Source organism: Arctopsyche grandis, chromosome 9, assembly GCF_051622035.1.
Source record: "Arctopsyche grandis isolate Sample6627 chromosome 9, ASM5162203v2, whole genome shotgun sequence".
In the NCBI taxonomy this organism is placed as follows: Eukaryota; Metazoa; Arthropoda; class Insecta; order Trichoptera; family Hydropsychidae; genus Arctopsyche; species Arctopsyche grandis.
Genome location: NC_135363.1, coordinates 10,303,162 through 10,315,747, shown reverse-complemented (window position 1 = coordinate 10,315,747; position 12,586 = coordinate 10,303,162). Strand labels below are relative to the sequence as shown.

Genomic DNA, 12,586 nt, shown 5'->3' with positions numbered 1-12,586 from the left:
TAAAAAATTTTGTCCATCATCCACAAGCTCCTTATACAGTGTCCAAAACTCTCCTTCGGCTTTTCTATTTTTTAACATGGGATGCACATCAAAACGCCTCCGTGATTTTTTATTGCCTTCTTGAGCTTCTTCTTCCAACAACAGCGCGATTATACATAATTTTTCGTTCGATAAACGTCGAAACATTTTTGCTGACTTGTATTCTGACGCGTAGCTACGAATGCACGTGTATGCATTCATATTGCAAGTACTCGACAATATGACGTAAGCAATATTGCGCCGTATCGTCATGGCCTCTAATGTATAAGTAAGCCGATTTTGCCTTACACTCGGCCAAATTGCTGTAAACGTGACGTGACCGCGACGTGTAGGTAGATATGAATAGAAATGTAATAAAATGACATATTTGAAACGGAGTCGTGCAGTGCTGCTAAGTATGAACAGACCTTATTCATCACTTTGCCGAATTGTACAATTTCAAAAGTTGAAAAATAAAATCGACAATGGTCGTATACGAGTGGTGTCACGGTCGGTGATGGTCAACAGCAATGTGAAAGTAGCTGTCAACGTCAGCAGGCGCGCGAACGTCGTCGATGGAGGTTGTCGCTACTTCAGTTATGTCGTTCTGAGATGAAGAGACGTCAAACCAAAGTCAGAGCCTCTCCGAGTGCCATCTCACGCAGCCAAACGTCTCACGCAGAATCACGTTTGTACTCACTATATACATATATAGTATATTGCAAATTCAAATTCAATGCGATAATAATTGGTCCGATTTTAAATATCGTTTGAATTGGCGCCATTCCGCTACTACAATTCTATATATGTATTTCAATTAACACTTTTATTTTTATTTTTTTACTTTTAATTTTCATTGAAATTGCTGGTATTTTTTATGTGATTCATCATGAGATTTATTTTTACATTCGATAAGATTAGATGTATTCGGATAAGTATTATTGGTGCTTCCGGTTATGGTTGTTTTGTTTTATTGATTTTTACCCGCAGAGTTGAATTTGGAAGTGATTTTTTTGTAGCAATGAATGCTGGTCTCACTAACATGTATTAATCAGTTTAACGTGGTTTCGAATGGGGGCATAAAGTTGTGCGATAATTATTTCAACAAAACCTTGCTTGTTATATTGAAAATACGATTCCGAGTGACTGGTATTTAATGTATTAACATAAAAATAAAAATGATATCTTATCTCTAAAGGAATTACAATTCGCACAAATTAAATCCAGTCATATTTTAGATAGAGCCACGTTTTACTTGTGTTTTCAAATGAAGATTTTTATTTTTTAATTTTTCAGATGGACGTTAAAGGTTTTATTTGAAATCTTGTATTTTTGTGATATATATATAAGGGCAAGATGCTCAAAACTAACAATAGTAAGTATGCCATGCTTTTTGTTGGTTTTTTATTTTTATTTTTTTGCCAAGTCGGTACAATGCAGTGCAAAGTGCTTATGCTAAATAGAAATGATATATTTGAGTACAATTATTATTAAAAAATACACTAACCAAAATTGAACTTTTAACCGGGGATTAAGAAACAATCTGCTAATGTTGTTGTACAGATTTGTTAAAAAAATCTATTTATAAGCATGTACATATACATATATACATATGTACCTATGTATATGTATATATACACATAGTTGTATTCGTCTTTCAAATACAAGGGGTACCCAAAATTTACCAGAATTTTGATCTTGAAAATTGTGTATTCAATAAAATACTTTTATTTAATCATCCTCAAAAAGACTCGCAACATTTTAAGTCGTCAAAGCAGTTTCAGAATTATTCATATTTATGTCCGTTAGTGCTTCAAAGATAGTCAATTATATAATTGAATAAACGATTCTTAACCCTTTGCCCGCGGCAATAAATATAGCAAACAAACCTTTGTACGCGGCACCTTTTTCGCGAATTTGACAATCGAGTTTTCGACCTTAAACACAGATTTTAATATTTACTCAAGTAACCAGATATGTTAATTAACACATTAAGTATTATTTTAAACAATAAAATACATAATATATCTCGTAGTTTTGTATTAATTGTCAAATAATCATTCTTCATAATTGTATGAAGACGTGACGTCACATAAACGAGGTTTCAGTATCGTTCTACAAAAAACTAATTTTTGACTGGTATATATTCATTTTAAGCAAATTTAATAGATGGCATTCAACTCTTAGTAATGTATTCAACCAATTTTGAACCTTAAAACAGTTGAAATAGGCGCATATAAGCCTCAAAATCCCGTGCAAAGTTCAGAAATTCTATGGAAGACGGCCGTGCTACAGACTTGTCGCTCAAAGCTTCCATAGAAGACGGCCGCAGGCAAACGGTTAAAACCAAAATTCCGGTTACTATTAGGTACCTCTCTTAGTATGTATGTACCTATATATATATAAAACATTTAAACATATCTCTAATTTTTTTAGATTCAATAAAATATTTGAGTCTTGTAGTATTGACGGTTCAAAATGCCGCACTGGGACTCAGCATGCGGTATGCACGAACCAGAAGCATCGAGATGTTTTCGGCGGCGGCTGGTATACATATAACAATCATATTCTGAAATTCACACTTAAATTTCTTATAATGCAATGGTGTCGTTTGTTCTTGTAGCCGTATTGATGGCAGAGGTAATAAAATTAATAGTATGTGTTGTGCTCGTCATATTGGAGTCGGGCAGTACCCGCAAAGGTCTACAATCCATCAAAGCTACTGTCGTCGATCAGCCGTATGATACATTAAAAATTTGCGTCCCTTCATTGTTGTATATTGCACAAAATAATCTACTTTATATATCTGCTTCGAATCTTGATGCAGCAACATATCAGGTTTGAGCTTTAATATTTTTCAAATATACGTAATTTCTTATATGTGTATACATACATATGTATGTGTAAAATGTAGTTAAAAAATGAACATCCTTCAACCATCCATTTCAAAATCAACAAGCACCCACTCTAAAACCATTAACCATCCACTAGTCATTGACGAATGTAAATAAAAATGTTTAAATACTACTTCATGTATATTTTGCGCAAATTTCATTTAATGTTCTCTCTATATATATATTTTTAAGTTCAAATCATATTGAGTTACTTTATACTACATACATATAATATATTCTTATAAGTACCATTTTGATGTAGTAGCAAAAAAGGATCCAATACACCAGATATAAAATTTATTAATCTATACTATTAATCTTTTTTATTATTATTATTTTTTTTTAAATGCTTTTAATTATTACGAAATTATGTTCACAATACATCTTATATCTATTTTAATAGCTACTGATCTACTGATCATTTTCTATTTTACAATTTAATTTAATTTGGTTAGTAATCATAGTATTATATTATTCTAATGTTAATGTACAGCATAATAGAAAAAAGAGCTCGAAAACCTAATTTTTTATTATTACTTACATACCTCCTTTACGTTTCACTTACGATTACAATTCAGGAAAAAGTTTGCCTCTTATCCGATCGTTTTCATACTTTGCCATATTGCTCATTTTGGTCATCAATATAAGTAAATGGATCCTCCGCCATTACGATAGAGATAAAATATCGTTTAAGAAGCGTTTCAAGATCGAAAATTTTTAATCTAGGTGACGTCTCGTAGTCATTAATTTTATACATAGATGGCGGTAGTGAAATAAAATTATTGTATTTATTTGTCTATTGTGCAAATCAAAAGGTACCTCAAAAGGTATTTAGGTACCACCAAATTTAATAAACATACTATATTACGGTCAACTTTTATATTTTACCATGATGCCATTACGGGTTACCTCTGAGTGACACCTATGGTATGAAACTTGTACATATATAAATTTTTAGATAATAAATTTTAAATCAAATAGGTAGGTAAAACAAAACAAATACAGTAAAACCTCGATTATCCAAACTAATTGGGGACGAAGGTAGTCCGGATAATCGAAAAAATCACACTTGACAGGAAATGATGTATATATTCAGTATGAATAATTTTTATTTGTTTACATTTACATATATAATAATAAATTAATATTAAATTATTCTTGATTAAGAAATTCAATTTTGCTTAAAGTTAGCAGTTCTTTTTGAAGCTGCCAAATCGCGAATCACATAATACACTCTTCGACTTCTTCATTTCCTGATTTTTTCATAACCTTACACTCCGAGCTTCCATCTTCTGACATTAAAGAATCAGTAAACTTCATAGTTTTTTTATATCCAAGATCGTTGACGTTCCAACACCATATTTATTCGACAAAAACGTCCTAAGACACCGCTTTTTAAAGCTTTGATTACTAATTTGTCATTTAATGATAATACAACACGTTTCCTTTTCCATATTGGTGATATTAAAAATAAATATTTAAATCGCGATCAAATTGTCAAGAAATAAACGTCGTTTGAGCATTGAATTTTGAAGACAACTGACTCATTTCTCCATCTTATTCTCGAAATTTTATGTTATACATTTCAAAGCAGCAAAATCGTAAAATTTGTGTTTGTTTTTAACAATCTGGATAATCGAGGTTCTACTGTATGTAGGTATGGTGTTTTTTTTTTGCCAATTTGGCAAAAAAAATCAGATAAATTGGCAAACTCGGATAGGAAACGATCGACTTGGAGTCACAAATATCCAGTCTGACCAGCAGCACTCCAGAAATACTCGGAATAAATTGTTTTCAATCGAGATCGATCCAGGGATTTACTTTTTACTTTTCAGTTAAGCAATGCCCAGTGATTTGACAAGTGGTCTATAAATATATATGTACATAATACAATGGTTATCATATTTCCTGTGGGTTGGGTTCTTTCTGCAGATTTTTTTAATAATTACGATACTACTGACCAAAAATGAAAATAATTTAATAGCAACTATTTATTTTGCAGGTAACATACCAATTGAAAATATTAACAACGGCGTTTTTTGCTGTCTTTGTCTTGGGTAGAGTGTTGAAAAAATGGCAATGGTTTGCGCTAGGTTTACTAGCCCTCGGAGTAGCTTTAGTTCAACTTTCATCAAACTCAACACCGACTGTGTCCACAAACATGCAAGAACAATCGAAAGTTATAGGGTTCAGTGCAGCTTTGACTGCTTGTTTCATATCAGGATTTGCCGGAATATATTTCGAAAAGATGCTCAAAGGATCCGACATTTCAGTGAGTTAAACTTATAATCATTTCAAATTCAATTCCTTTTTAAAAAAAACCTAATTATTTTCTTTACAGGTTTGGATGCGAAATGTACAGCTAAGTCTGCTATCTTTGCCATTTGGAGCCATCACATATATGTTAAGCAGTGGTTCCAGCAGTAGACTTTTAGCCGGATTTGATGCGTTCGTGTGGTATCTTGTGGTATTACAGGCAGGAGGTGGTTTAATAGTGGCCGTGGTTGTAAAATACGCCGATAATATCTTAAAGGGCTTTGCAACCTCACTGGCCATTGTAATTTCTTGCGTGGCGTCCATGTACATATTCGATTTCATTCTGACTGCGCAATTTTCTTTGGGTACATGCCTAGTCATCAGCTCAATCTTTTTGTATGGCTATGAGCCCAAGAAGTCGGAGAACATTCACAGCTCGTTGAAAGTCTAAATGAAAATATTATTTATATATGTTCGTGGTGCTTTTTGTGATCTGATTTAGGTACTTATAAGGTCAGTTTTTGTGCATTTATTTAAATTAAGCCTGAAAGTTTTTATACCTGAGAGTTTTGATTGTTAGTGATTTATTTAATTAATTATTTTAGAAAATATAATATACACGTTAACATTATTTGCTTTATAAATAATAAAAACTAAATCATTTTTAAATACGATATTTTATTTTAATATAAAATATAGAACAATTTAATATATAACACTGTCTTTTATTTTAAAATTAGTTAAATTGCTTGGTGTCTAAATTAGAGTACAATGATTAAACATCTACTTTGTATAGTAGATTTCAACTTCCTGTTATTACTTAATTATCTTCGTATGAGTATAGAAATAGTTTGGTTTATATCTGTGTATTTCCGGAATTTTAGATTATAATGCTAAGCTATAATGGAAAACTGAGTTATTCGTTTGTAAAAGTAATCTTCTACTGATAACACGATCGTATCCTTTCAAAAATTTTACATCAAGTAAAGGACAAAGAATTATCACTTGAACGACCGTGTAAACTCCCAAACTCATACCCAAACTCCCAAACACCCAAACTCATAAAAAATGATTTAGAAATCAATTAAAGCTGAATATCCAATCAGGGAGCATAATAATGGTGGATAATACCTCATTGAAATACCTCTAATAATACTACTCTAATAAAAATAATAATACCTCTGTGAAAATTGATAAATTTTCAACTATGCAAACGAAAAGAAATTGACGAGGAAAAAACTTTGAGAAATCGTTAAGACATAGAATTATTCAGTTTAATTATCCACTTAATCGCCACGCGTTTGTAGAAACCGATTCGATTATTTTATTATATGTGTTTAGTGCCAACCCTTGACACTATCTCTTGAATATATCACAAACCAACTAAAAATATTGAGTTTTTTCAATTTCATTAGTATTAGAGGGTATTTTTAGATGTCACTGTGAAGAAACCAAAATTAATTTCAAGCCATAGCCTTAAATACGAAGAAGCGCGCATCGATGCACTTATGGCGATGAAGTGGTTAAAACTTCACAAAATACTTAATATTGCCAGTATAACACTGTTGAGCTAAGATGCAAGGTTTTATAGCATGCAATAATACGGAAACCACCATTTAGTATAAATAAAATGGTGTAGATGATTGAACAGATATGGATATATTGAAATTGATGGATTTATAGAATACATATTGGTTTTTTTAGTAACAAATTATTTTTTTTTTGAACAACTTGGCCGATTTTCTTCTCAATCCATGGAAAAAGGTGCTCTATTTGTGGTTTTTACGTAATACATGCCTTTAATTTTGGGATCGGCATCTGGTCCTAATATGGCTGTTTTTCTACCCTTTTTAAAACATCGATCCCGATCAATTTCTTTGAGATTGAAACACTGAGTTCCAACGAATTTATTTTGATTCTCTACCGCAAACTTCCATATGTCGACTGCTCTGTTATGGCTGCATGTCCACAAGCAGATCAGGCCGAAGAGCGGTGGTTGATTATTACCTCCGTTTATGTAAAAATCAATATCTCCTACGGGCACTCTCATTCCCATCCCCCCAGCGTTTGTATGCAACACCTGAACGAACTCAGCGTCACCCTTAAATAACCGTTCATCATTATTGAGACCTTTGAAGCAAACAGCTGCTACATCCAAAGCTGTTATACGAGGTAATAACTTTCCGGTCGACTTTAGATAAGATTTTCCAGCAAAACCAAGGATTTGAGCGCCCAAACTGTGACCAACCAAGTCTAGAGTATCCATATTAAACTTGGATTTGTAGAATTGGGATAGGACATTGCCTAGCCGTTTCCCGATGTAACGCACTGCCCTTGAAGATCTGATGAATTTATTTTTGTTAATTAACAGATAGAATTTTAATGATAAGATATATTTTAATAAGATTCTTACCTGAAATATTCAAATCCAGTGAGAGAGTTACAATTCAGCAACAAGATGTTGTGTTTTCCTCTTGTTTGATAAGCTGCAACTAACTTAGGTGCTGCTAATCCGTCTGGCCTATCAGTATACCCATGCACGAATAATACTGTTTTATAATCCTTCCTAAACGCTTTGTCCGACAGCAAAGAAATAGCTTGGCTTATATTGTATATGTGATAAGCAGACGGTGACCCAACCACCAAATTAATTTTTAAAGAATCTGTCGACGTCGATGAAAATGTAAAGTCATACACACTCTGAGGACCTGTAGAAAATAGATTAATATTTTGAGTAACAATTCTAAGAAACAAAATATTGAATTTGAACTTGATATTTGTTAAATTTGTAATGCAACACCCGACAATTTATTTGTAGATAACTGATTATCAAAACAATAGGTTTGTAATTTTTCATAACTTTTTAAAGGATTTGCACCAAACCCCACTGTTGAGGACAGATGAAAGGTTTTATAGCATGTAATAATACGGAAACCACCATTTAGTATAAATAAAATGGTCAAGATGATTGAACAGAACAGGTTTGGTGCAAACGATCGACAAGCGCCAGACAGACTGAACCACAGATTAACTGGATGGCTGCTTTAAACGCAATTCTCGACTTCACGAATGATAGATTGCACATCAGATGACGAGTAAACTTTCGATGTGCACAGATGCAATTATTAAAATTGAGTTGGATCTTTCTGGCGAGTTTAATAAGGCAAAATTCGGAACTATAGTATCAGAAGCACAGAACGTATACAGGGTAGGTATGTCGGGACTTCGGGTAGATTTCGCTTAGTGTAAGTGCGAGCAGTGCGCACGCATAAGGTACACGTGTCGTTAATCTGTGGTTCAGTCTGTCTGGCGCTTGTTGATCGTTTGCACCGCATCGATGTATGTGTTTTTAAAATGTTGGGCAAAGGGAGATAAATGTGTCACGTACATGTTGCTAAAATGGTATCTTCTTTCAGTGACTCTTCTTCGCATTTGGTGAAGAAAACCAGACAGCAAATCAGTATCAATACTTTTTGTATCCACATTATAAGCAGAAAGAATAATAGAAATTTTGAAATATCTCTAATCGCATCACTTTGTTACCAAAGTGAGTTAGCGATTGACTCCTTGGTGGATTGATGTCCAATTTGTATGCAATATAATTAAAATCTTTATTAAAAGTATGCCTGGATGTGCATACATATGCGAGGGTGATTTGAAAAGTTTGGAATAAAAGCAAGTAAAATTCTTTTTTTTTTGTCTTTTCTTAGGGGGCCATCCATTTAATACAGAAATTTAAAAATTTTTTCATCCCATCTTAAAAAATTTATAGATTTTGTTAAACCAGCAGAATAGACTAGTAGTTAGCATATAATACTTTGAACAGAGTGGTCACAGGTTCAAATTCCACTGGTTTCTGCTGGCCAGACCTTGGATTTATGACTCCAGGTCGATTGTTTCCTATCAGAGTTTGCCAATTTATCTGATTTTCATCGAAACAGTTCCAAAAAATTGCCAACCTTACCCATTTTCTCGCAAAATCTCGAGTTTTCAGCAATCTCGAATTTCGCTGAATTATATAAATTTACAAAGTTTACAAATTTGACCATAGATGTCTCTGAAGATGTTAACAAGTTAGCGACCGCGAAGTTTCTTATTAAACAATGCGCTGCAGCCGGCAGCTTCAAGTGTATTTCAATATTCTTGACAACATGTTGAGAACCATTCCACGAAAAAAGTCATTTCAGTTAGCTGTAACTCGAAACAGAACACTCACATGCGAGTCTTCGGCCCGTTGAAATGGTTTTACTAAGACTCGTATGTTATTCCACGGTCCGCTGACTTTGTTTTAGCTAAGACTCATATGCGAGTCTTCGGTCGTTAACTATTTAATTGATATGTATTTACTTTGTATTATGTTAGTATCAAATATACAATGTTTCTGGCCAGGAAGGTGCATTGGGGTTATATTTTAGATCTTCCTGATATGAATTAAACATTAAATAAATAAATTAGTCGGTGACTTTAAGTTCAAAATTTCTTCCCACCGAACCAAATTTTCAATTCCAGAGACAGAAAGAAATTGCACGGGTGAAGTTCAAGAAATGTAGTAGATGAAGTCCAATTCATGCAATTGCAATGGTTGATTCGTGTGACTATACATAGTGGCAAAGGGGCATTTTTTGTGACAAATACAAATATTTAGAACGTTATCAATTGTTGACTATTAGTCACATTTGTTAGAAGTCGTTTGAGAATTGTCACATTCCAATACTAACGTCAATCTATGAATTGTGATACCATTTCATGAAAATTTACCACGCTTTTCAAACGGCCCTCATATAGTCATTTGAAAATACACGTTTTATTTTAATTTAATACAATAGTATCATATCCCATACTTAATTTAATTATGTACTATTTGTTAATTTCAGTCGATCATTATGGCAAGGCCAGGTTTTGAAGCTCGCCACCAATATGAAGTGTGATTTTCATACGCAAAAAATTTATTCAATTCGAATGAGTATTGGGAAATTAAATTTTGTCATTGTTCGGTAATTTTAATATCTTTTTTTTGTCTGTAGTGTCTGATATTCTTGCCGCTATAAAACTTTTTTTCCAACTTACATGCCATTTCAATAAAAACTTATTAAAAGTATTGCTTTTTCTTTCAGAAGTGTTTGGTAAACCAAATAAAGGAAAAACTCTATACATAAAGCCAGCAATATGGCTCGGTGGTTGCGTTTATGTTTAGCTCCGAGAGGTTATCAGATTCAATCCAGTGCTAATCTTTAATGCTGTTGGTCAGATTTGGATATTTGTGACTCCAAGTCGATCGTTTCCTATCAGAGTTTGCCAATTTATCTGATTTCATTGTTAAAATGGTTCCTCCCATCAAATTGGCAAAAACCATCCTACCCGCTATGTCTCAAATATCTGAATTTGATTTATGTACAATATGTAAAAATTTATGTACAAGTCTAAATCCCTAGATGTCTTTATGGATTAATTAATTAATTGTTAATTTCGATTTCTTCAGCCTTTCGAAATACAGCGATTTATGTAATAAAAAATGCTGCAATGTTTGTAATTAATTGTCTAGGAAGGCGCATTGGGCTTTACCTGTTAGGCCTTCCTGGTACATATTGTAGCGTATGCTATAAAGGAGCCGCCGTTATAATTGGTTTCGAGGATTATCTCCAGGCTTAAGTGCAAGTCGGCTAACCCGACCCCCGAATGCACTTAGCGGTCGCAATCCCGTGGAGTTCTTAGAACTGACAACGCCAAAGCGTGGGACTGCATATCCGAGTACGTGACTAAACAATGGGGAAGTAACCGGACGTCGAAGATGCCCTGAGCAACCTGTCCCTTTATAAGGAGGTACTAAGACCATATCAAGACATTGTGTGTATCTCCTTAATCACCAATAAATGCTGTGAAACGACTTTGGCCTCTTACTTGAATCCTCCACCCACCCCTACGCAGCAATATCTATGTGAAAATAAAAAAACTATATTTATTTATGGACGTGGCTTGTGGATTAAACTTTTTTTTATTGATGTGGCGATTTTTGTTCTCATATGGATGGAAGTTCAAAGCTACAGTTAATTTAGAAATATGGGTAAAACTTTAACTAGTAGACTTCTCTGGAATGTTAATGATATAAAAAACCTATTACAACGAATTGCTAGATATCAATCTACAATTTTGTTCCATTATCAATGATAAATCTTTCCGCTTGTTGAATAAAAAAAACGTACAAAATTTAATAGAATAGTTTTTTTCATATACATTACATGCAGTGATGTGTTGCTAAAATTCTATCAACCGGCTCGCATCTAGGCAAACCCCCATTTTTATTTTCTAATTAAAAAGGAAAAATTTCAAATTATTTTTATTTTCATCATACATTACATACATTCATTCCAAATAGTGTTTTGATTTTCATTCGAAATCGTGACGGGTATTATTCGTATCTGCTGTGTGATGGCGACTTCCATGATTTAACGAATGGCGTGGAATCCCATGAAGTCAGTGGCAAACCTATCAAATTAATGGTCATTAAGTCTGGTATGTGTGTAATGAGTCTACCTCACGGGACTGAAAGTGAAAAGGTCTAAAAAGCAAATATCGGAAGGCAAAGATCGCAAATCGAAAGATAAAAAAGGGTGCATCGTAAACGGTACTATGTATGTATATATGTATAATATATATGAGTGGCATGCGGTGAAATTATCTCTTTTTGTCATTCAGCCTTGTTTAATGTGCGCGCGCAGGATACGGGAGGAAAAGACTGTTCCTCTTGTTCCTGTTGTATCCTACTCGCGCAAATTAAGTGAGGATGTACGACAGGGGGAGAGAGACTTTTACCGCACGCCACTGATATACATACATATATACTAACCGTTTTTCATATGTATGCACGGTAAACGAACATTTTCGACTTTTTCACGGTCACCTTTTACACCTATATACACTTCGACTTAGGCGGTTGATAGGTTCTATGAAAAACTGCGTGTTTGTGCGTGTGCTTATGTTTGGATCACATAGTCATAATGTAGTACTTAACGTCCTACAAATATAAGGTATGCCGGAACCCTATGTGGAGCTGTTAGCTGCAATTGGTGGCCGTCACCGCATCGAAAGTCGAAAAATCGAAATCTTTAGAACGATGTTCGTTTACTATGCATACATCTGAAGAGCGGGTACTATATAAATCAGTAGCGTGTGGTAAAATTCTCTCTCTTTTTGTCGTACAGCCTTACTTAATTTGCGCGAGCAGGATACAAGAGGAACAGGCTGTTCCTCTTGTATCCTGCCTGTGCACATTAAGTAAGGCTGTATGACAATAAAAAGGGAGAATTTTTTCCGCACGCCACTTATATATGTATATTATATAAACATAGAACCGTTTACCATGCATAAATTCTTTTCGATCTTTCGACTTTCGATGCAGTGAACCAGACCCAGCTGCAATA

The 12,586-nt window shown here is 33.8% G+C and overlaps 2 protein-coding genes across 3 annotated transcripts; one reads left to right on the top strand and one right to left on the bottom strand.

The window, feature by feature from the left end:
- The first annotated feature begins 509 nt into the window (after nucleotides 1–509).
- On the top strand, nucleotides 510–5,881 carry Ugalt (UDP-galactose transporter). 2 transcript variants are annotated; one of them, XM_077438929.1, is made up of 6 exons: nucleotides 510–706; nucleotides 1,315–1,393; nucleotides 2,455–2,565; nucleotides 2,642–2,856; nucleotides 4,915–5,184; nucleotides 5,254–5,881. In XM_077438929.1, exons 2-6 carry the CDS (start codon nucleotides 1,375–1,377, stop codon nucleotides 5,617–5,619), a joined length of 981 nt encoding a protein of 326 aa, XP_077295055.1. In that variant the 5' UTR covers nucleotides 510–706; nucleotides 1,315–1,374; the 3' UTR covers nucleotides 5,620–5,881. The 2 variants fall into 2 exon arrangements, with proteins under 2 accessions (XP_077295055.1, XP_077295054.1); XM_077438928.1 differs by lacking the exon at nucleotides 1,315–1,393 and having other exon boundaries at nucleotides 529–706.
- A 1,011-nt stretch (nucleotides 5,882–6,892) lies between these two features.
- On the bottom strand, nucleotides 6,893–11,045 carry LOC143917422 (endothelial lipase-like). The gene is made up of 3 exons (XM_077438930.1): nucleotides 9,656–11,045; nucleotides 7,582–7,876; nucleotides 6,893–7,510 (listed from the first exon to the last, which is right to left on the bottom strand). The coding sequence occupies exons 1-3, from the start codon at nucleotides 9,735–9,737 to the stop codon at nucleotides 6,916–6,918; spliced, it is 972 nt and encodes a 323-aa protein (XP_077295056.1). The 5' UTR covers nucleotides 9,738–11,045; the 3' UTR covers nucleotides 6,893–6,915.
- Between the last annotated feature and the right edge of the window lie 1,541 nt (nucleotides 11,046–12,586).